The 24896-nt window shown below is 30.9% G+C and overlaps 1 protein-coding gene across 1 annotated transcript; it reads left to right on the top strand.

Annotated features, from left to right (window-relative positions):
- Nucleotides 1-590: 590 nt before the first annotated feature.
- On the top strand, nt 591-1496 carry LOC124365553 (piggyBac transposable element-derived protein 4-like). Its single transcript, XM_046821544.1, has one exon. The coding sequence runs from the start codon at nt 591-593 to the stop codon at nt 1494-1496; it is 906 nt and encodes a 301-aa protein (XP_046677500.1).
- Nucleotides 1497-24896: the final 23400 nt, after the last annotated feature.

Here is a 24896-nt window from a genome sequence, read left to right as displayed (position 1 = left end):
GGAGGTTATAGACAATGACCTTGACAATGAATCAGACAGTTCCGTGCAGGAAAGTGATACCGATTTCCGAAAGTGACTTGGATGATGACGGAACTTTTCCACTAAACCCTGCATGGTCTGCACAGCTACAACCCCCTACAGTTTATTCCTTTCACAAAACAAAATGAACTATTAGTCCCTACGCCAAGAGAAAATAAGCCGGTAGATTGGTTTTTGCTTTTGGTTGACGATCAGCTGCTGGAAAGTATCGTAGCAGATACAAACAGGTACGCTTTTGACTTGTTTTTTGGGCCTTCCACTGAGCCACGATCACGTATTCACAGATGGAAGGACTTAACTTTAGACGAACTAAAAAAGTTCATAGGCCTATTGCTTCACACTGGTACGTTCAAACTGAACCGCCTCAATGACTACTGGAAAACCCATCGAATGTTCAACTTGAATTGCTTCCGTGACCATATGAGCCGTGATCGGTTTTTGATTATATTACGATGCATTCATTTCTCACATCATCAAAATGTAGCTCAAGGTGTACAGGAAGACCGTTTTGTCAAAAGTAAGGATGCTAGTTGACCCACTTCAACAAAAAGATGGATGATGTTTACTATCCAGGCAAAGAACTTTCTTTGGATGAGGCTATGGTTTTTGTGGCGCGGTCGGTTGATTTTTCCGACAGTACATCAAAGGGAAAGCGCCACAAGTATGGCATCAAACTGTACACTCTTTGTGAACCTGGTGGTCTCATACTTCGTTTTCTTGTCTACTCAGGATCTCTCAGTGACTTAGGTGGGAAAGGTCATGCCACAAAGGTAGTACTACTACATCTTATGAGAGGGAAGCTCAACCATGGTCACTCGTTGTACATGGATAATTTTTACAATAGCTTTCCTTTGGCCTACCAACTGCTTAGGAAGAAGACGTATTGTACTGGCACACTTAGAGCAGACAGAAAGTACCTGCCAGATGAGGTAAAATCAGCCAAAGTAAAAAAAGGTGAGACAATTGCTCGGAGTGCAGAACAAGTCACTGTTGCCAAGTGGAAGGACAAGCGTGTAGTGACATACATCACTACAGAGTTTGAAAACAACATGGTTGAATCACGGAATCGCCATGGAGTAGCTAGAGTAAAACCCCTGCCCATTGTGAAATATAACACATTTATGAAGGGAGTGGATAGGGCAGATCAAATGCTAGCGTACTATCCATGCGAAAGAAAAACGCTGAGGTGGTACAAAAAGATCTTTGTACACATAATGCAGATGGCACTGGTGAACGCCTTGAAGCTGTACAACCTTTCCAATCCCCAAGAAACAATGAATCTTTATGACTTCAGGCTAGCTGTCATCGAATCCCTTGTCCCTGAGAAAGAGCTACAAGCCCCAGAACGTCCTCGCCGAAGCAATGAGAAGGCACTGCACGTTGTCTCCTCCTTGATTGAAGGGAAGGACAACAGGAATCGGCAGAAGAGAAAACGTTTGCAGAGTCTGCCACAGTGAAGGAAGAGAAAAACGTACTGCATACTTTTGTGCACAGTGCCCAGGAGAACCTTCACTCTGTCCTGTGGCATGCTTTGAAAAAACACCATGCTTAGGACTGTTTAGAAGAAAGGGTGGTGGGAGGGATGTAAATACATGTAAATAGGTTTTATTTAGTTTTTAATTTTATTTTGATGACTTTTTTGTCATAAACAATACGATGTAGTGAAGGAAAAGCACGAACAGCCCTAAAAGTTTAGTCAGTGCGCATGGGATAACCAGTGTCCCACATGGAGGAGTTTTCGGCAGTGCTGATGGGTGACCGGCGTCCCACAACTTTATGACGTCACTTTCCGGGTGCAAGGTTAACTTCTGGCAGCTTCTTTCCTATCTACAAAACTGGCCTCACCATATAGTAAGTAAAAAAATTATATTTTATTTTAGCATATTCTAAAATTTTTTTTCCAATATTTAGCAGTGAACGTGTTAAGGTTTTATTTGCGGTAAGTTATATCTGAATACTTTATATCGCTCTTTATTTGCTTAGGTTCAATGATGAACTTCGCTAGTTACATAAGATATATATGCTTGTGACATTTTCAATTGCACAGTGCGCAAAAATTCTACTAAGTCACTTTTGTATTTTGAATTCTTCAATCGGTTTTATTAAAATGTAGTAAAGCTATTGTACATATTAAAGAATAAATTGTTGTAATGTTTAATATAGTAATTTAAAAATTATAATTTAAAACAATTAATAACAAATTTTCAATAAAAACCTCTAATAAAGTTATTTTAATTATCTCAACCATTCAGAAAAGCTTTCCAATTATTTCCTATATAAACAATTAATTGGACTATATCCTCCAAATTTGTCAAATGTTCTTTATAGAAATGTGAACTTGTACACGTAAAGAATGCACCAACCGAAACCATTTGAAATTACGTATTTTCCAGCACTATACAAAACAATAACTTTATAAAACAACACAACATATTTTATATGCATCGCTTTAAATAAATTAATTTAATAATCCATCACAAATAGTTTGAGCAGCGGCTGAAAACTAAGGCATATCAGGGATGCTTAAACTACTCATAAGCTAAACAAAATGTACAAAATATTTTGACTCTAAATTTGTTGTAATCCTCAATCTAATATGGTCCTTTATTAATCAAACGTTACAATCATAAATCGTTCAATAAATATAAAAATGGCTTAATACATATTTTTAGTGTATAATACGATCATCATTATGTTTAGAGTTTATTTGAAAATTTTAAAATAATTCGTTGATTACTAACTGCGTCATTTACTAGTTATAGTTGAAAAACGTGCAATACTGTAAAGTTGATTGTAAAAATAATTATTACTTTAACAGTGCAACATAATTATATATAAATCGTATAAGTACACTATTATTCAATGTTTACGTTTCACAACAACTTTCTATTGGATTCTCGTGTGTAAGTCGAATTCAACATTCAAACAAGCGCTTCAATATAGTAAATAAGGGTTTGAGAACTGAAGGAATTTCCAATGTTAAAGTGAGCTCTCGTATGTCTCAAAGGTACCTGTTTCTAGATTTAACCCTGATTAGAAATGTAATTCTGTATCCGGAGGAATCTAGCTTTGTTGCAATGAAATAAAATTTTTAACCATTTATGCCTATGCATGAAATATGAGTTCAATGCCAACTAACTCATTCACTAAGTCAAACAGATATTAAGGTACATTAAATCGTTAGTTTTTTAGTTAAAATTACGTAAATTTAACATTTAATTAATAGCTTGTCATTATTATAGTGTTCCCAAATTTGGATTTTCAGTAATATTTGTTTTTCGGATTTGCAACTTCTTTAAAGCAGGCAAATTAAATTCTCACTTGGTTTGAGTACGGTGAAGTTTTTTTGTTACTTAAATGTTTGTTTTATGTAATACTTTTTATTAACGTAAAATTAACATACCTCAAACAAACTTTAATCGTAATTTCACATAATATCAAACATCTTACATATTCTTAGTATATATGTTTAGCTATCAGTAGCCTCACTCCTTTCCAAAATTAAAATTAAATTTAAATTGCAATTACGTGCTATTTCAGAGTTTGTAATAAAATTAACCTATTTCCCTTCGGGCACTACTACTTGCAATCTTATAATTTTTTATAAAGCCAAGATCGTATCATCATGATGTGTAATATCACACGAAAAGAGAGTAAAATTTCATAAATTAGATGAAATAACAACCATAGGTTATTAACGTGTATACTAGCATTGTGACTTAGGCACGTCATAATGCTCTGTTATGATTTTTTGTTTATTTTTACCTAGTTTGTAATTAGGTGTTCGGTTAGTTATTTACCTGAAGAAGAGACCAGATTGCAGATCTCGAAACGTAGTGTTACTGATTTTTTGTTTCACTCATCGAAGGCAAATATCCGGAAAAAACCTGTTTCCTTCAGATAAATATATAAGCTGAATTTCATTTTGAGAAACGTTTAGCCAACTAAGTAATAGACTAAAATAAAATATTTTTTTTCTGTCTCAGGCAGCGGTAAGTGAACTATATTTTTTACTAATTAGGTAATTACAGCCAACGATAATTACATAGTACTTGCATATTTTAAGCGTAGCATGTTGCACGTGACTTTACAATGTGTATAAATGTGCCTTATAAGTTATAAGCCAATGACAGTATATTTTAGGCTTCACTGTTATCTTTTTCTTTTTTTGGCACCCAGAAAAAAAATTTACAATACAGTTTCATAGTCCATATTTTAAAGAGATTTCATTATTATTCATTCAGATCCTGTAGCGTGTTTGTAGCTGGCTTGAGCCTGCTTAGCAAAATTATAGTTGGAAATTAGAACACGCACGTAGGCTGTACAAAATAGCTTCAAGGTTACGCTACACTACATCCATATGACTATTCTATACCTGTGGTATATTAAATAATAATTATACGTAGTGATATATGCATTAGGATTATAAATCTTTTCTGACAGTTGCTTAGTCTAAGGTGATATACTAGCCTGTTCAACAACTTCGGTGTTCAATTGTGTACGCTAGGTGTACACTGAATACCTGAAGGTAGGGTTATAAATGCGTGGTGGCTGCAAATAGTAAAGTTACGTTTGTACGAATACAGTTGGTAGGTACAGAAGAGCATATGGAGTTTTGGGCTGAGTCTACTGGTTGCTGGATATCCTACAGTCTTGATCATACAGTCATGGATCTCCTACATGGGCTATGTTTCGACTATGGCTATATGAGATTGATCGAATATTCAACGATTTAATCTAGTGAGGAGATTGTCCGTCGCCAAGGACTTGACGGAGAGGTGCGATGCCGGGGCGAGTTTGACTACACTATTCAGGCTGGGGCGATGTTTATATTACCATGCAGTACTGATCTAGGTTGTTTTACGTTTGTAAGAACTACAACCTGCAAGTTAAAGAAAATCATATATTGGACCATCCATTGTTTCTGTTTTCGTTTCATGTTTTTTGTCATGTAAAATCGTGAATCCTGAAATTACCCAGCCCATTCTTGACCAAGTGTGTGAGCATTATCATTCATAGGTGAAGAATTCATTATAAAATTTACGCTCTGAATATGATAATGATTCCAAAAGTTTTGGTGATAGGATATTGCGTATTCTCTGTTTGTAGAAATTCACGAAATGCTATTCACGTCAGACAGCTAAATTTATCCTGTGTGTAAATCTTTCGTGCATATGCATTGTCATTCATATGCGGATAGTTCACGCAGTAGTTTCAATTTTACGTTATTATGTAAAAAATATATGTTTTGGAAAAATAATGCTAAATATGCTGCAAATAAATATAATATCACCAAATGCTCGTACAAGATTTTCGCTTTAATTTGTATAGTGCGACAAAATAAAATAAGAAACTTACTTTCTCATAACTTTACTCACGAAAAAGATGTTAGTAATTCCTAAAGAACCCTATAAGAAAGAAACTCACATAAATGTCTTAGGGAAACAAACGTGAGATATACGTGCCCCGAATATCTCACGTTCAATCAAAGATAATTAAAAAACGTTTAAAAGTTTCCCTTCGGCTGGAGCTGTTCTTGTTTCCTAGGTCAACATCGCGCTGCTAAATCTAATACATTCATTTTAATTATTCCAATAACACATATTTATAATTATATTTATATGCTTTATTATATTTGGTTAATACAAATTTGTTTACACAATGTTTATTATATACTGCAAAATTTATAGGCTACATTAATTCCTTTAAAACATAATGATTTCGTATTGGGGGGGGGGGGGTGGGGGGGGGGGGGGGTGGGGGGGGGGGGGGGTGGGGGGGGGGGGGGGTGGGGGGGGGGGGGGGTGGGGGGGGGGGGGGGTGGGGGGTTCTTTTACCATGATTTAACGGATGTTTAATCAGGAATGGAACACTTATACATTCAAAACCATTTTCATAATAACAATAACATTTAATATAATAATGACTCCACTATTTGCCTACTACAGTCTTATATAGATTTTAGATATTAATATTCTTCTAGACTAATTTAGGTTGGCCAATTGACCGTTGGCACTGCTGGTGTTTCTTATACCATTACTAAATGGGATATTGGTTTAGTTATTGACACAACATGATCCTGTCACTTAATGTATGAAATATATCAAGGAATTTAAAACTATAAACATTCTTCGGTTAATGAATAAATAAACTGTTATTACTGAATATTTTATGAATGTTTACAACTTTCCTAATGTACAGGACAACATTGTTAGGTTATATAACATGAATATTGTAAGTGTACTTGTAGTGTAAAATGGAAAGATAAAATTTAATAAATAGACAACAATATATGAGTGTAAAGACAACCCTCAATGAATAATAAAATCCGTTTACGCTCTTCTTTGTACTACTACAGAATATATTTATACAGAAGGATGAGACCAGTGAACAAGAATCGCCTTAGGAGGTTATCACGGATTGTTTCATTTTGTTTCTTTGTGATGTTATTACACCACAGAAGTGGAAATTAGTTTCAACGCCTCTAAGTCGTGGTATATCTTAGTCAATGCACTACTACAGTATATATTTATTGAGTTATTCATAAAGAGAGATGAGGTCTGTGAGTAAAAAATTACCTCAAGGGTTTGTAACGCGATTCTCTCATTTCTTCTTCTTTGTCACATTATTACACCACAGAAGAGGAAATTTGTTCTACAAGTGTAGTTGTCACATATATCAGTGTTTGCCCGCCCCTATCTTATTGAGTTTCTCACAATTATTACGTAAATCTTATCAAATGTAATCGTTCTGGCGAAATACCTTTTTATAAAATACAGTTTAATCTGTTTGAAGTAACAATGATGTGCTCAAGATGAGCAAGACGTTATAGTTATAAATAAAGGATTTGTTTAACCCTCTTCCTCAATTTCAGAATTTATGTTATAAATGGTTAAGAGACCCACTATTGTTCTATAATTCCTAATTCAGCTCATTTATAAAGTCAGAACCTTCTATACAGATTGCACATGTTTACAAACTAGAAATGTTTTACATCATTCACCAAATATTTATTAGATATAAAGTTTTATTAATAAAACAGTCCAGTCATTGGTTTTATTCAAAATTTTTCAACTTTCCAGATAATGTTGCATCGATCAGGAGTCCATTATTTCCTTAATAAAGTGTTAATGCTATGATGTCAATGAGTGGAATACTATGTGTATCTTAGGGCAGACGTAAACCAGCCCTAAACACAAAACAGAAGTTATTATAGTTTTTGAGAGTTAATAGATATTGTAAGAAGATACAGGCATATGTGATTGTTATGTGGCGGTAGCAGTGTATATCTTCCATTGCTCCTACAATACAGACAACATCTGTCTACCACAGGTAATTTCGTTCGAAACGCTAATACAAGCAGTGAAATAATTTCAACTGAATTCTTAAGAATTAGCGGGTTTTCTGGCATGTATAAGATTTTATAACTATTTTGCGGAGTCCCTTTGTTAGGTTACAGGACATAGATCGTAATTAAACCAGTACTGGATTATCATTCCAAAACAAGAAAATTTTACTTCTTAATAAAGTTATTTTGATGTTATAGTAACTGGGGAATACCCTATGTTTTAAGTAATTCCCGCTCATCACACCAAATCCCATCTAACTTTTCCCACATTAATTTGAACGGAGATAAATTTTAGAATGATATATTTTGCAGCGAAACGTCCCTGTCTTCATTTAATTTAAAAGTAAAGGAAGAGGTGTTCCTTTGTATAAAGCTTTATCAGTCATCAAGAAAATTATTTATATTTTTTTCAACTATATAAAAAGAGTTCAGTAACACAAATTAAGGAAATTATTCCCTTACAACAATAAATTTTAATTTTTTTCCGAAAAACTTATGTTGATTCGATTTTTAAATAATATTATTATCTTCGCATAACATACCTATGGTGGAAATGTTTTATTGAATGTAATTATTCTATAACTAAAACACATGGGATAGCTGCTGGTGAGTAAGACTGAGGTCATTTGGAGCCTAGTTTTTAACATTGAAACAATTACTTCTTTGTCGCCGACAATTTATGAATGTCCTTAGGTAGACGCAGATTCCAGAATTTAATATTTGCCAGGGTTTGATCTCAGACACTGCACAATGTGGATGGGGTGTAATAGAGCATTACACAATATTCAATTACTATTAGGTTAACTTTAATATTCTAACTAAAATAAATAATATAACTGATACGATCAAGTGAAGCTATATATAAAGGAATATATAGTACAGAGTGAAAAACCTTTTTAGGAATATCAAACTCAAGCAATTTTCGTCCTTTATGCCCATTGGTCATTAAAGTAAATCCTTATTACTATTTCATATTGTATATTTAATGTTGTTGTAGCTATTTTAGATTAGACTATATTTTAGTCTATATACTTTGAAAAGAAAATTGTGGATTAATGTTACAGTTATTGATTCCAAACTTTATTTCCCTTCGTGGTTAATAAGTAGCTGATAATTACTGCAATCAACCAAATCGAAGTTTGACGAACAGGATTATTGTTTTAAAGCCGATTGTAAAGTTGAGTTCTGATGAAAGCTGTCATTCCCGATCAGTTTCTCTCTTCCGTAAGAGCTTAATTGTATTGTTTTCAGTTTATACAATTCACTGACAGATTGTTGTTTGGAAAAATATGTTTTGCTCAAGCTGTGAAAATAAGAGAAGGTTTTAACAAAACCTTAGTGTTCTTTAATTATTTAAATTTTCTTCATTTATAATTTTTCTTGCTTCAACTAAATGTATTGTATTATGCAATTATATTCAACTTAAAAATGCAGTTTTGTGTTAATATTATGTGCCATGAAACTTTCTCTATATCTCATTATAGTATTACTCATTTATTACAAGTGCTTAATCTATTTAATGGGAAGATACTAAGGCATCATTTATTAACATTTCTTTCTAGATCAAAATAAACATTCATTTGACTATGGAATGTTGCAGATGCAATACTGTCTATTGGAAAACACCAAATGACAAACAACACTTTTATTTTGTTTTGCTAAGTGCATTTTAATCATCTTTAGTTCAAAAATAATGCCACATTGAGATTAGCCCATGTGTGGGTGTTGTTCTTTATGTTATTCAGCTGTATCAGGTCACTGCAATTTCGCTCGTGTAAAGGAAAAACATTTTGTGAACGAAATTGCGACAGGACTATTGATGCGTGCAACCACGATCAGCCTCATGCCTTTTGTTAGCATAACTATTTCGGAATGGTCGTTCACAATGCCTAGATTTAAATGTTACGTCTACCAGGTACCATACCTCATTTCTAGGCCCTACCATACATTCCGTATCCCAGAACGATATGCCGAGGAATATCAACGACCCCCTAGTACATGGTCCAGCGTGGTGAGTTGCAGGCAAAGCCTACCGGCCGTGTGGTAACGGCAAGTTGTTACTGACTCGTCCTAAACTTCTTGTAGCTTATCTCTCAACGCTTCATCACATATTTTTGGTATGACTAATAAATACAAACCGGCAATAAATACTATCTTTGAAATTAACACATTTTTTATAAAGTAAATAAATACTCTTTTAGCGCAAAACAAAAATCTTTCTCTAACGCATAGGATGGAGTAAAATCAAAGTTTCTAAATATATTAAAATTTACATTTACCTAGTATAGGTAATTCTTACAGAATATTTCATGTATGAGTTTCAAACAAAGGTGACTATTTCGGCATTCAAACATTCAAAATATATAGTAGTACCTGTTAAAATCCAACAAAAATATATAAACCGGTTTTGATTGTTGAAGCTTTCCCTTTCTAAAAGTATATTATTATACACCATTATTTATTAGAAACCCAGTTAGAAACTCTATGATAATATCTAACTTAATGTTTTTTAGATTGTTGTTTGCCTTAATTACTTATGTTGTTCGTATGGTAAGGACAAATTTTACTCGTGTTCAATTTATGTTATATACAAAATTTTACTTTAACTTTAACAAGATATTTTACTCAATTAAATTTGTGTTAACAAGTTTAATTTGTTTTGGTTATTCCTTGATTTTTTATTTGTATAAGTTCGAATTTATATAGTTATGAAAGGTTGGTTAAACCCATAATGGAGTCACAAATAATAAGGCACAGTATAATATGCATGACAAATACTCTTTTACATTTTCTCTTTGGTGCGACGTACAGATAGGTAAAGGAATATTTTAAATGTTTAAAAAAAACCATAATTTATTTTTAATTATTAAGATAGAGTGGTTGAACAAGATTAACATGAAAATCTTCAAATATTGATACTAATTTACATTTAACAGTATAATACCTACAATAATTATATTAAATTTTGGTGCTTTTAACCATATAACTGATTCTTACATGAAATAAAATGAAAAATCCATGAATCAATAAATAAATATCATGTGGAAGAAGGACTTACCTAACACAGGTATTGGAGCTCTCCGCAACTTTAGTACAGACACTTACTTCTTTGAACATTTCTCGGAAATGTTATAATTATGAAACGAAATTGGACTGTTACTTGTTTACTTTAATCTAGTGTGAAAAACATCTGTTAATTGAAACATTTACACTTTTGAACATTTAGTTAACAAAGCTAAATTTTAAAAATTAAACTTACCAAAAATTATAAACGTCATTTTGATTGTGGAATGGGGATCTTTTCTGGTCAAAGACATATCTTTTAGAAGTTATTACTTTTCTGAAATTTTATAAAATTTCGATAGCTTTAGCCATATAAAATGTCTTTAGCAATAATGTATTTAGGAACTATCCAATATAATGCTTACAGTGATTAGAAGTCACCTCTTTTAATGGTTTTGATCTACTGGTTGCCACATAGAAAAAGGCAGCCCTCAAGAGAACTGTGGCTTGATCAAAGAGGAAATCTCATTATGGGACTATCCTGAAATAAATTATTTTACTGCATGATTCATATAACATTATGTATGATCCAGTATTACCAACATTACAGCTCTGTTGTATAAATTTTATTTTTTCGGGTTGAAATTTAATCAGTCTTCATTACGTTGATTACGGAGAACAATTACTATAATTTAAACATCAAGTACCCTTACCAGATCAATGATATAATGTAAGACTAACGATAATATTAACTAAAATAATATCCATTTAATCTCTATTTAAATTCTACTTACCTATTGTTTCGATATTTTCCAATTATTTCTCCTTCCAAACTCACTTTTGCGTTTATACTTGTATGTGGCAGACATTTCCACAGGTATAAATACATGGTTGTCATAGTAAAAACAAAACAACTATCCAAAAGTGTTTTCAATTGGAGACGAACAACTCGATGAGATATAATAAGAGAACCTAACGTTTGAACATTACTATATATACTTGAGTTAATTAGGTAATATAATAAATTCCCATATTCATTTATTTATAATTTAAACTAGAAGCTCGAATTCTAAAAAATCTGCGTATTTTTTATTTTAATGGTTTTAAGTAGTAAGAATTTTTAAATGATACACACATATTGTTACAATTCAAAATTTAAGTTTAAATCCTTTAAAACTTTTGAAAATAATATACTTTTGCACCACAATGAACCATGTTTGACATTTTAGAGATAACTTACAATGAAACAATAAAATTGAGTTGAGCACGTAGGATGACCGAGATCCTAAATGCCTACCGATTTACCCAGAGTGAGTACAAAATAAGGAGAGAGGAGAGGGATAACTTGAGAAGAAAGTAAACTGTCAATATTTAAATTTTGTCTATGAAACCTTTGTTGCACTTAGAATGAAGCCTAACTTGTTACTCACACAACAATAATGTAAAAATACAGTTTTAATACAACTAATGAAATGTAAGTATAATCAGAGTAGATATAAAAATAATTGGTCCTTTACTAAACTCTGATAAAGGACAGAGGACGAGATTAACGAGAGATGTCTGACCCTCTTTATCCCTGTCACAATCAGCAGTGTCAGGGTTAAAACCGAAGTTTGTGTCAATTTGGACCTCTGGTCTAAGGTTAATGGTAAACTATCATTTGTTTAAAACTTCTACGCTGATTACAACTGAAAAATTCATGAATACGGTGTAAAAATATAAGTTAATCTGCATTGTTTTGGTGTTGATCTTTGGAAAATTTAAGTAGATATGTGACAAATATTTTATGTTACGTACTTATTTTAAGTAATGTTCTCTTATCCACAAATAACTCAAATAGCATGAAAGAGCTTATTATTTAACTGGCAAATATTTATCGTGCAAAACATACATTTCGAGTGTCCAAAATTTTTTATATTAAACTTTACTATTTGATTTTTCAATTCAAAGTAAATTAAAAATGTTATCTAACGTACGGCCCTACATTTATTGGTTTGTGTTTAGTGCCTATGTGTGCTTATAGGGGGAAAATCATATCTTTGTACTTATTACGGTATAAAGATACAATTTTGCCAAATTTTCTTAAATTTAGAACCTTTTAGAAACAATGTTTAAAAACGTACTAGTGATAGGCTTTAATTACGCTCGGCCAAATGCCATCGTTGGACATGCAACGCCATAAGAGTAATTCTTACGTATGTAGAAATAAGTTACATAAAAATTTCCAAATTATGGATTTAATATTTTTTTAGATATCTTGTCATATGATACATTCTCATGTGCGATTATTGAAATACATGTTGTAGTAGTGTTTAAAAATAAAAGTCTACACAGAAAGACTCTATTTAATTATATTGCAGTTTTGTGATCATTAGGTTGCATGTGATAAAATGTGACAGTTCAAAATATTTAATGCGTATATTAACTGAGTCTGTTTACTAATTTCTTTCTTGTGATATTTTATTGTTACCATCATATATACTAATAATGCTAGTGTAAAAATATTCGCTAAAGCTCAGCAAAACTTCTTGAAGTGACATAATCGAAATCAGCGGTCTTCATATATAAATAAAGCTGTATGAATAGTTTGAGTTCTGTAGGTTATTTCGTTTTTGAGATCTCGTGCGGACGGACAAACAAACAGATAGACAGAACAGAAATTATTCCCACCCCACGATTGATAGGAATCGGTAACGTCAACTAATCACAACGTATTTCAAATGTGGCAGATAAAGATATATAGACATAGATAAAGAATAATAGCAATGACAAATAGCACAACACGTTGTCAATTATAAAATTGCAAGACTAGTTTGAAACTTACAAACATTTCGTTACAAGAACTTACATGGTATTTATTTTTTAGATGTTTTATAATTTATAAATTTATCAAATTAAATAGTTGTATGACAAAGAAACCGTTTTGCTTTATTAAAATTATGGTTAATGATATAAGACATGCAAATGATGAACCACTGTACGATACAATTTGTTTACATTCTGCATCGTCATCAGTAACCTATGTAAACACAACGTATCATCGTCATCAGTGTAGGACACAACGTAATAAAAATTTAAATGAATTTTATTTATATTATTATGATTATTGGTTTATAATATTCACTTAAACGGTTACAATTATCCAAATTTATTTTACCCTTCAAGAAAACTTCTTATGAATCTGTATTTACAAATATTTACCGACAAAGTTCTAAGCGGTTTCGTACTTAGTGTTTGCTGAGAGAAAACAAAAATATCTATCAAACTGCTTGGTTTATGTTGTGTCAAACTAGTAAAGTAAGATTTTGTCTATGTGTGAAGAAATTTATTCTTACTTTAGAACAAAACTAGTTGTACAAAAATACATCAATACAATTTTATGATGAACTGCAGTTATTATATGTCCATATAATAATGGAATAATATAATGTATGCGTAGACTACTTAAAAATCTAATTGTTTGCTTTTTAAAATTGATATAAACAAACTGTAAACGTTTTTATGTTTGTTTGATTACCTAGACATCTGGTGACGAATAACTGAACACTCGTTTACACTCTTTAGTTTTTCGCTAAAAACTAAGGGATTTCTACATTTAAACTATTCATGTTCCTGTCTGAGTTTATCGTATGGCAATAATAGTATTATTTAAATGTAATGAATGTATAATCATATCTTAAGACTACTGTTACTTATTATCAGTGACAGAACCTACCGTTAAAGAAAAATACCATCATATTTTCACCTCACGTACAAGTATGCACCTTCACCAAACTTGAATTTCCACATATAGAACAGCGCCATCCAACATGTAAATTCTACAAGTTTATTTTGTAACTATGGTGAGAACAGAAAGGCTGATAGAAACAGCGAAAGACAAACACATGAATGATACTGTTCCAGCCTTTTAAATCATAGGCTTTGCTAAATCTTAACTTAAAAACTTGCGTTACCGTCGTGTTATACCGTTATTAATTTATATAACCTTTAAATAATGACATCTGTATAATGTTATTGTAAATAGCTTTTTAATAAAGAATGTTATCAAAAGTAAATGATAGGTATTGGATGTCCTCTGTGCCCAATACTAGCCAAAACATCCCTATTCATAAATACTTTAGAGTCAGTATTCCCCTTTTACCTATGATGAGGTGTGATTTTACACTTCACTTCTCGTTCTTGTGATTTAAACATGGGCTTGTGTGTGGTGAGAATGCCTGGGTTCATTTCCTCCTTTTTGGACTCCAAGCAGTCTCAGGGTGTGCTCATGGCGTATGCGCAGCGGAAACGCCTGTGTTTATTTAATCTTGTCTGGACAAGCAGGTGTCTGATATAATATTTTTCATTTCTAATAGTAATCCATTGTCACAAGTTGTAAGTTTGTAGCACATTTTATGCATCGTATTTCTTAAAATTGACAAAGATGATTGATTTCAATCCTATAAACGTAGTTTTATCCATTTTGTAACATATAATGACTCGTTACACAAAGAATATTAATAAATGTCATTAAAAGTAATTTTTACCTTATTTGTAGTATTATATTTTAGAAGCTATTTCCTTACATCGTTCTCAAGCTCTAGTCTTTACAATATCAACCATCGACACCGAAAATAAAATGATAATCCAATTTTTAACAAAGAATTGCAGCAATATATGACTATCCTTCGAAAAACGTATTTGCCAACTCTTTTACGAAAATTTTACTTTACTTAATTACATAAAAATATATAATTTGTTTACCTTTAATATATGGAAGCAATAAAACTGTATATTTGTAATTATTTTGAGAGAATTTTTACATAGTTTACTTGAATAGGAATTACACATTTCATCTGCACAATGTATATATCACTTTTGGCAAAGAAATTTTTAAATGGTAATGAAAAATAACGTGGTTTTAACGTTAATAATTTATGATTAGTTTCATAGTTTATTGATTACATAACCCATACGGTAAAAAGCTTTACTATAGATATTAATAGTGCATAATTTTTTTACAGTAGTTAGTGTTACTATTTAGTCTATGAGCTACATTATTATTACAATTACTGTTTTTGTTTTGTAACAAGTAGTATCAGATCCACGCTTTAGCCTTAAACTGCCCGTATTTAGGGACCACTAGCCTGTGTAAAGATCTCATCAAACTAAAAAATAAGGATAGATGATGCAGTTCCATACTAAAATTCGATTAAAAGTGCAATAGCCACAGAAAGCAATTCAATATGCGCTTTTTCTAACTTAGATCCAAGTTATGGCGTCACTCGGCCACATAATTTGTTCAATATCTGTTATGTTATTGCTATGTACTCATCCTATTATGTTATTAATTCCACATTACAAGGCTATCTTCATTTTAGTATAATGAATATTCAATTGTGTCATATAAATTTAACATCTGTTTAAATTGTCCCCATGTGCATTTTTATTTATTTATTGTTTTTTTATTGATTAATGAACACTAATGATTGTTGAATACCAAACCGTGTATTGCAATAAAATAATTAAAAAAGGGTTTTATTTGTTTATTCATTATACTCTTACAGTATTACAATTTTTATTTACTTAAAAGTATTTAATATTGTTACAATCAATGCTGTATATTATATGTATAGTTTTATATCATTAAAAAGTAATACTAGTAATTAAATTTTGGAATTGATATTTTAACTAAATAAGTAGCAAATTTGTAAGGACTTGTCTCGTGACTAAGACTCAACTAAACACTGTACGTAACATTGACTTGTTTGATTGAGTTTAATGTATGCTACGCACATTACTGAGTCCTATTTCATACTTTATACTGTGGTTTTTATAATAAAGAACACAAATAATAGAACTGTTTCATGACATGAATTTCGAATTTTAATATTTCTAAATGAACTAAAACAACGCTTTGTATGTGTAATATTATAATATAGGTATGTGTTTAAAAATCACGGCTTACAATAAATGACGCATATGAACAGTCTGTCCCTAAACTGAATGTTTACTTATAAATGTAAGAAAATATTATGACTGAAGCTAAAAAATTATTTTACTATTATCGTAATATCGCATCATAAACAAGATAGTAGGCTATATTTTATATCTGCCCCCAAGTATGTAAATGAAAGAACAGTAATGTCCTCTTCTCGATGATCAGCAATGAATTTGCCTCTGCTGATTAAGACGATTCAGCATTTCAACCAGATGAGATTGCTGATATCAATTATCACAGGCTATTTGTTCTTTCTACCAATAACGAGGAAAGTATTGACTTAAGGAGCTTAGCAGACGTTTTGATAAGCGATAAATTTTAAATGTAATTTAAGTTGTCCTGTATAACTTATAATAATGATTATTAGCTGACAAATAACATGAAACATTTCATAAATGAAAGCATAATATGTTTTGGGGTTGAATAGTAGAAAAGCGAAAGTATTTTTTTCTTAAAGGAAGTTATAAAATCTGTTGTCAGGCTATGCAGAATGCTATTTTAAATAACAGTTTGTACTAAAATATTTTTTGTCCTATACCACATAAAACCCCTAAGTAGGCAATAATAATGTCTTTTCACAATTGATTAAAATGGGTTGTGAGTTCGAAAAAATCATGAAACTGCATAAACCAATATAAGAAATAATTTTGTAAATTTGTTTTGAAATGTAGTGTAATTTACACTAAAGAATTATTTTTAATGTACCTAAAATCCATTTACTTCGTGTCTCGTCCTCCTAGTATTGAATAGGACGTAATGGATAGATTATGACTAATAAAATTGTGTAAAATAATATTTAAAATATTGTTAAACCACATCCATAGTTCAATGTATTTGTAAAATATAAATAACTTTACAGTTCCGTATATTACGACAATATATACGTAAATGTAAAACAAGAAGTCTACAATTGCCGTTCACTGCCTATAGAGCTGGGGACATGTTTGGAGTAAATTAATGGAACCAGTGGAGTCTCTGTATGCATTTCAGCTTGCCAACAACGGCAATTCTATCTGAGTTCTAGGTAAATCAGCATTATTCTCAAAACAACAATATTTTCTAATTTCATGGGCTCTTTGTGGTTTTATACGTCAATGACTAATCCTTTTTTATTTCGAACGAATCAATAGTTTGATGTTAAGGAAATTAAATTTATGAATTATTTCGATGACGATTTTTAAGATATCCCTAAAATCTATGTGTAATCTTATTCATTAATTTATTACAGTTTTCTTAGAATTATTGCGTCTTTTAAAATAACATATATTATAAATATTGTTAACAATTTATTAAATATTTATTATAATATTATAGTTTTTACTGTCATGTTAAATTTTTATTCCGTCAAACGTTGTGTTAAAAATACTTTAATATCGTCCATTAAATCGGGAAGACTAAGATGTTTTGTTAAAAAAATGATCATACTATACTTATTTTTTTAGTTTTATATTTGAAATTATTTCTGGAAAGTATTTATATTTAACAAAATGTCTGGGATTACAAAATTAATAAAATGGTTAAATAAAAACTGTGCACTCTATCACTGTTTACTTGTTAAGGAAATAATAATGAAAATACTAACAGGTTCTCACATATAGTAGAAACTTTTATAAATATGTACTGGATATTTTCATTAGAATATAACAGTGCAATAAAAATATATGAATGTTTTGATCGGATTATAGTGTGTATATCTAGCGTAGTGTTATTAGACACGATTACGCCACATCACATATTGTATAACACGCTTAGCTGAGTTTTCATTAAAATAAATACGCGATTTTATTATTCTGATGTCCTATGTATAGAAAATACATGTTTATATTATACCGGCATTAAATGAGAAACTGTTCCAGATTATTGAGTGATAAGCTTCAATATCGCTCCAAGAATCATCATAAATCGTCGATATGCTGTGTGTCCATATTATATAATAACAATGAATTATATAAACTATAAAAGTGTCAGGTCTTCAGCACTTCAAAATATTCTCATCCAACTGCCAAGGAATGTTGTACGTACTTTAACCAGCCACCGGATTTGTCTTGCTTCATGTTGATAAGATCAAGTATTAATATCGTGTAATTTTCGTTTTGTGTATCTTATATTTACCCTTGTGACAAAAAGCTACATGTTTATACTTTTATGAAGCGATTGATTAGCTTCAGTGTCATGGCTCGGTATTTGGGGTACTATGATAATACAGAGCATTTAATATATGATATAGGTAATCCTAATAGTATGAAAGTAAATCAATTGTGAATAGTATGGTGTGAAATGTTGAATTTTGAAAGCCCATGATACAGTAGCTTAGTAATTTATGAGAAGATAAACTTGGAATACAGTTGGTTAATCCGATGTGGTTCTTCCAAACAGATGTTCTGCAGTTGCCATACCAAAAGAAGAAACATCTGATTTATCCTCAAAAATAGATATCATCCGTTTCAAAATGAACATTAAGGCTAGTTGCACACACACCGATTTTGGACGACCGATTTTTACCGGCCGTCCAAATTCCAATGTGAACCGGCGCCGATCAGCTGTCGGCGTGTGTGCCAGGTTCCGTTCCCTCATTCAGTTCACTATTGGAAATCGGTCGTCTAAAATCGGTGTGTATGCAACTAGCCTTACGTAACATACTGCTTTGGCGATTTCAAACTCTTCTTGTTTACCTCTTAACACAACGTATACCTGTAGTTAAATATCAATATATAGACCGGTTGTTCAAAACATTGTATCACAAACTACGGTGGGTGATAGTAATCAACATTTCAAAAAAAAAAGTCAAATAAACATAGGTCGAAATATTTCCTGTTTGGCCTCTATCAGCTTTTTTTTAAATATTATCTCGAAGCATATTTATTTAAGGAAACTTCAAAAGAAATTTTAGTTATTTTCTTACTATTGCCAAATTACATATGAAGAACGTTTTAAAAGTTAATTAATAAAAGAAAACTTCGTTACTAAGCTAATGCAACATTTCAAAGAAATCATATGTAATAGATTTAGCTTTAAATAAATTTTAGTTTCTTAGACCTAAACTTCTGGATAAGAATACATGGTGCAGGCATGTTAGTGTTCATTCCTCTGTTTTTCTTTAAGTCATGATAAAATACCATTCCACAATGTCAATAAAGCCAATCGGTTTCGATTACCTAGTGGGCAAATAAATATTTAAAGCGTTGTTCATTAAGTGGGGGTTTATTTCATTGTTTTAATAATACTTAAATAAACACTCAAAACAAATTATTTCAAATGTATTAAATGTTTATGATTCTTCATTAGCACAATTTCGAATAAAAGTTATAGGTTTATTATGTATGTGTTAGCTGCAACCAGTAATGCAGCTTAAATTAAAATGTTAGCAAATGTTTCAGCCTCTTTAACAATCTTCAGCTGAAACATCAGAAGATTAATGAGTGTTAACAGTTTGTTAAATTCAGTTAAAATTGAATTGTAAAATATAAATACTACCATTTTTCATTATTTATATGTTTATTTATAAGATTTCTGTGAGCATGTTTTAGTCCTTTTCAAATTTGCATATCAAAAAATCGAAGGGCGTACCACTCTTAGTGAAAGCATTTTAGTTGGAATGTGATGAAGCAGTTTGATATTTTTCAAACAGGGTTACACATATCTGGTACGAGATATTGCAGTATATAAGGTTAATATATTCTAAAGTTAAATAGAGCTTTGAATAGTTCTATTTTGAGTGTTGTAGTGTGCAAAAATACATACGTCATATAAGTCTCGAATATCTAATTTGATCAAACATACCAACTTCTGTCTGCTTGAATTCACTGTTTGTCCTAAATATAATTGTCTTAATTATAATAGGCCATTTTGTCCCGACGGAGAAAATATATAACGTACGTTCGATTAAATATTTACTGCAGCCCAACAGAGTCAGTTATTACAGTTAAAATACTTCTCGCCTAATTGATTTAAATTCCAAAAGTTGATGTTATCTCGATCAAGAAAGTATATATGTTGGTTTTCAAGATCTACTGGGATTAAAAAAATACTACCAGCACATCTTGGCTACCTCCTTTTCAACATTTCAAGTACAATATGATAATTTACTCCCGGTCTAATTTATTTTAAATTTCCCAGTTTAGTTTATGTTGTTGCACTGACCAATAATTTTAATACACATTTAGGATTTAACTTAGAATAAAAAGGTTGCTTTAATAAAAATCATCTTACGTACAAACATGAACGATTTTCATTATTAAGGTATGTTTCATCACAGCGTTTATATAGTATTTACAATGTATTAGCCGGGTTTATTGTTACTGATTCAATCTAAAGAAAAAGTTAGATAGTAACTCCGTATTTGCAGTGTGCATTAAATATTATATTTAAACAATATATTTTTATATTTACCTTACATATTATAACTGTTTAATCACAATATTTTATTTTTATTACAATTTTTATTACTCAGAACTGTATAGACAAATTCAAATCGCAATAATGTTATAAAGTGAAAGTGCCTTTGTTTGTATGTTTTGTTTTCACGCATAAACTATTAAACTGATTGCGCAGAAATTTTACATGAATATTCTGACGATCCCTAAAATAAATTTAGGCTTATTTTCATTTCGAAAATCACTCCAGGATACGCCCTACTGGTCTTTAAATTGGTGAAAAAATGTAACGTTGGCCTTTAAAGTTGTAAAACAATAACTAAAATTTGATTCTAATGTAATCACATGCTCTGTGTAAACATTGTATATTATTTTCAATTTTTTTATCTCTAGTAAGTACAATAATTTTAATCCCCGATTTAGATTTCAGTGATTAATTAAGTACTCATCTATCTTACGAAATGTCCCAAAACGTAAGGTGGTCAAAATATGACACCAAAGACTCCCTTTGAATCAGCTGGCAAGAACTATGCTAGATGAAAGTTTGCTGGACTGTGCTTTTGAACTAATTTATCAGTTCCAGCTCTGATTTTAACATTATTTTTTAGTTTATAAAGAAACTCACGTGTAGTGCAATTTTTATCTACTTTTAGTTGTACTCTTTTATAAAATATTAAGTATCAGATCTAAAAGAAATGTGTACTATCTAACAAAGTAATTTAGATGGCTATAAATATAAACTTTTTTGAATATTTTCGTAATCGTAGCAACAAGTTAAACTCAACTTTCGCGTCGGATATACAGTGCACTCCAGCCAGCAGTGGTTATACGCGTGCAATGCTTACTAAAGTGCTTGCAAAGGAGCGGGTATCCGCTAGCAGTGCAGATGTGAGAGACTATGTTTAATCTTGACTTTACATTTATTTAAAGGCTGTAATAATACCTGTTATAATAAGTTAATTGTCTTTTGACAAAAGTAGGATTATCAGAACCATGTATCTATACATTTTCTTGATCAGAAAGAGACAAAATCAGCAATGGAACAAAAGATACTAACATTAGTAAATCACAATGGCCATAAATATACACTTTGTAACGTATTTTATTAATCATAGGAACAAAGTAAACTTACAAAACACAACAAATCACTATTAATCACTACTAGTCAGTAACCCATATGTTTCATTAATATTTAAAATGTATTCAAACATAAAACCTCAATTCTTTTATGAAGATCTATTGGTCCCTTATGAGGTAATGACTGATGTGATTCAAATATATGATGCAAGAAATATAGTTTCCGTTATAATGCAGTTTAAATTTTTAATGTAGTTTCCGTTGATATGTTACTTAATACTACAATTACAGTTTGTTTAGTTTCTAATATTTAAATTTTGTTTAAAAACATACTCTAAGAAGAGTTTGTTCAGATAATGTCTAAGAACTCAATGGTAAATTATAAATCAATGGAATACCAATTATAATTAATAATAGCCTTGAATACCCAACATTTAAATCGTAAATCTAAATTGTTAAAAAGTTGTTAAGGTTCCTAGAGGTCCTTACATATACGCTTGGCTAACATACCTTAAATACATATTAATAATTTTATCATCACAGTTAATACTCACAAATTTATTACGGAGAATAAAGTTTTTTTACATCTCATGCTATTGAGGTTTATTCTCAAAACTTTCTCTCCTAAAAAATTCCCTCCCTGCTGTCAACATAGTTGGCTGGAGTTTACCTTGTGTAAATAGGGCACGTTGTGACAAGGATACTCCTGTAACAACCTTCAGCCAGATATTTTTTATTCCACAATCTGTTTTTCATAACTTAACCACTTACATTTTACTCATTAAATGCATCATATGTTATATTCTGTGTGTAAATTAAAATGTACTAAAATGTTTTATAAATATACACAAAATATTCTGCTAGCTCAAATAATTAAAAATCACTTTCATACACAAAGCTTGTAATAATGTTTATAATGGTTTCCGTTTATAATTTTTAATTCGTATTCAGCTTTTTTTGAAACTTTAATGAAATATCGAAATTGATAACTTTATACATTTTCTACAAATTTAATTACAGCTAAATCATCTGTAAATAGATTCTGCACGAATTAATATTTGTGAAATTTATGGGAATATTCATTATTAATAATGTAAAATTCTTAACTTTGTATACTTTAGTAGAACACTTTTAATTGTTGCTTCAACTTATTAGATACCTTGTTCTGGCATATTTTACAAAAGAGGCATAGATCGTTTATTTACGTGTTGTACTGTGTTAAAGCTACATCAACAGAAATTATTATAAAATCTTAGTTCTTAAAATTCCTAACAAAATATTAAAAACTAAATCATATTACCCCTCGTGAGCGCAGATAGATTTGGCAAGGAGGTTTCCTCGCTAAATTATATGTCAGAACCTTTTTAGTAGAAATGTTTAATGTTTTTAGTTATACTCTGTTAAATAACTTTCCTATATGATTTATTCCTTTAGACACAGGTCCGTTACATTTGATGTAGGATGAGAAATGAACGTTTTTCATGGGACATATGGAAGATAATTGAAATTGTGTATAAGTTTCATTGTGAATTTCATCTTATTCTCATTCTAATAAATCTTATTTATATTTAAAGTACTTATAGTATTACGTGATCGATCGTGAGTTATAACTGCATTTACACGTTAAAAATTTTAAATATATAAACAATGGTAGGGAGGCGTGTACATTGTGTGTAAAAGTGGAGATCTCATTGGGCCCTATATGCCACATTTGCATGTACTGAGTACGTTCCTGATTGCAGCCTGTGACAACACACTGATTAGCCTTTGACATGAACAAGGCAACCACTGCGATTGTACTTCTCTAACAGTATTGTCCCCCTTCTCTTGAGCATGGAGAACGTCGAATTATTAGCGCTTCATTATATTAGGTTTTAAAAGTTGTCTAAAAAAATGAGAGAGTGAGAGGGAAGGTAGGGAGAGAGAGAGGGAGAGAAAGAGAGAGAGAGAGAGTGAGAGGAGAGAGAGAGAGAGAGAGAGAGAAGAGAGAGAGAAGAGAGAGAGAGAGTTGCTGGGCCGCAGTTTTATTTTATCCACTTTAACCACCAGATGGCCATTTATGTACCAACCGTTCTTCTCGGTAACGCCCTCTCGATTATTCCTTTTCATGATATCTATTGCCAATGCTACAGGAAGAACACCTCATCATCTTAGTCCCGTGAATATCTGGCGATCATTAGTTAATTTCTTATTCTTTCTTTCCATTGTTCTCTATGTGTTTCCTTTCTTGACACTCGTGTTTTCATTCTTTTTTCTCCATGTCTTTTCTTCCTACCCTTTCATCTGCAAATTTACTTTTATTAATTTCTTGCTTTTTGTATTTTTACCCCATGCTTACTTACTCAAACTAAAAATTTTTACCTAACTAACATAGGTAAAAGGAACCACTTGTCTCTCAAAAAGTTATCTCAATTTAAAATCTGCAAATTAACTAAATGATTTTAAAATCTTCTTGACTCTAAGCATATAACCAAACTAAAATCAAAGTGTATTTTGAAATTTAATAAAATAAAACATTTCTGAATAACTTCACTATATTAAATATAAGTAAAGAAATCATGCAAAAAAGGGGGTTCCACAGCATAACATATCTTTTCACTAGTTATTGCAGACCCATTGCCAACATAGAATATCTATATATGATAGTTTAGCTTAATTTAATTGTATTAAACACAATTATTGAAACGTCATAGGTGATAAAAACAAACAGTGACCTCGACTTTATATTTTATTGATATAATGTATATGCTTACTTCATGACTAGTAAGATATTCACAGTACATAAGTTTTTTATAGACAGTTCGATTACTTATACCATACCGGTAATTTTTGTATGTAATAAACTAATACTTAATAAAATATACCGCTTAAAAACATATGTTTTACTAATTTAAGTCAGATGGTCTTTTAATACGTCCTGATTAATACAATATTCATAAATCATTTAATAGCTGTAGACTACCTAAATAGATTAGGTATTGTTTAGTATTCTCAAGAATATTATATTAATCGTTCTTTGTGATAGAAATTAATATTACCTCCTCGTAGTTTGTCTATAAATATAAAGCGGCCAATT

This window comes from Homalodisca vitripennis, chromosome 6 (assembly GCF_021130785.1).
Source record: "Homalodisca vitripennis isolate AUS2020 chromosome 6, UT_GWSS_2.1, whole genome shotgun sequence".
Taxonomy (NCBI): Eukaryota; Metazoa; Arthropoda; class Insecta; order Hemiptera; family Cicadellidae; genus Homalodisca; species Homalodisca vitripennis.
Note: the sequence above shows the minus strand (reverse complement) of the source record. Positions and strands in the feature narration are given on the sequence as shown.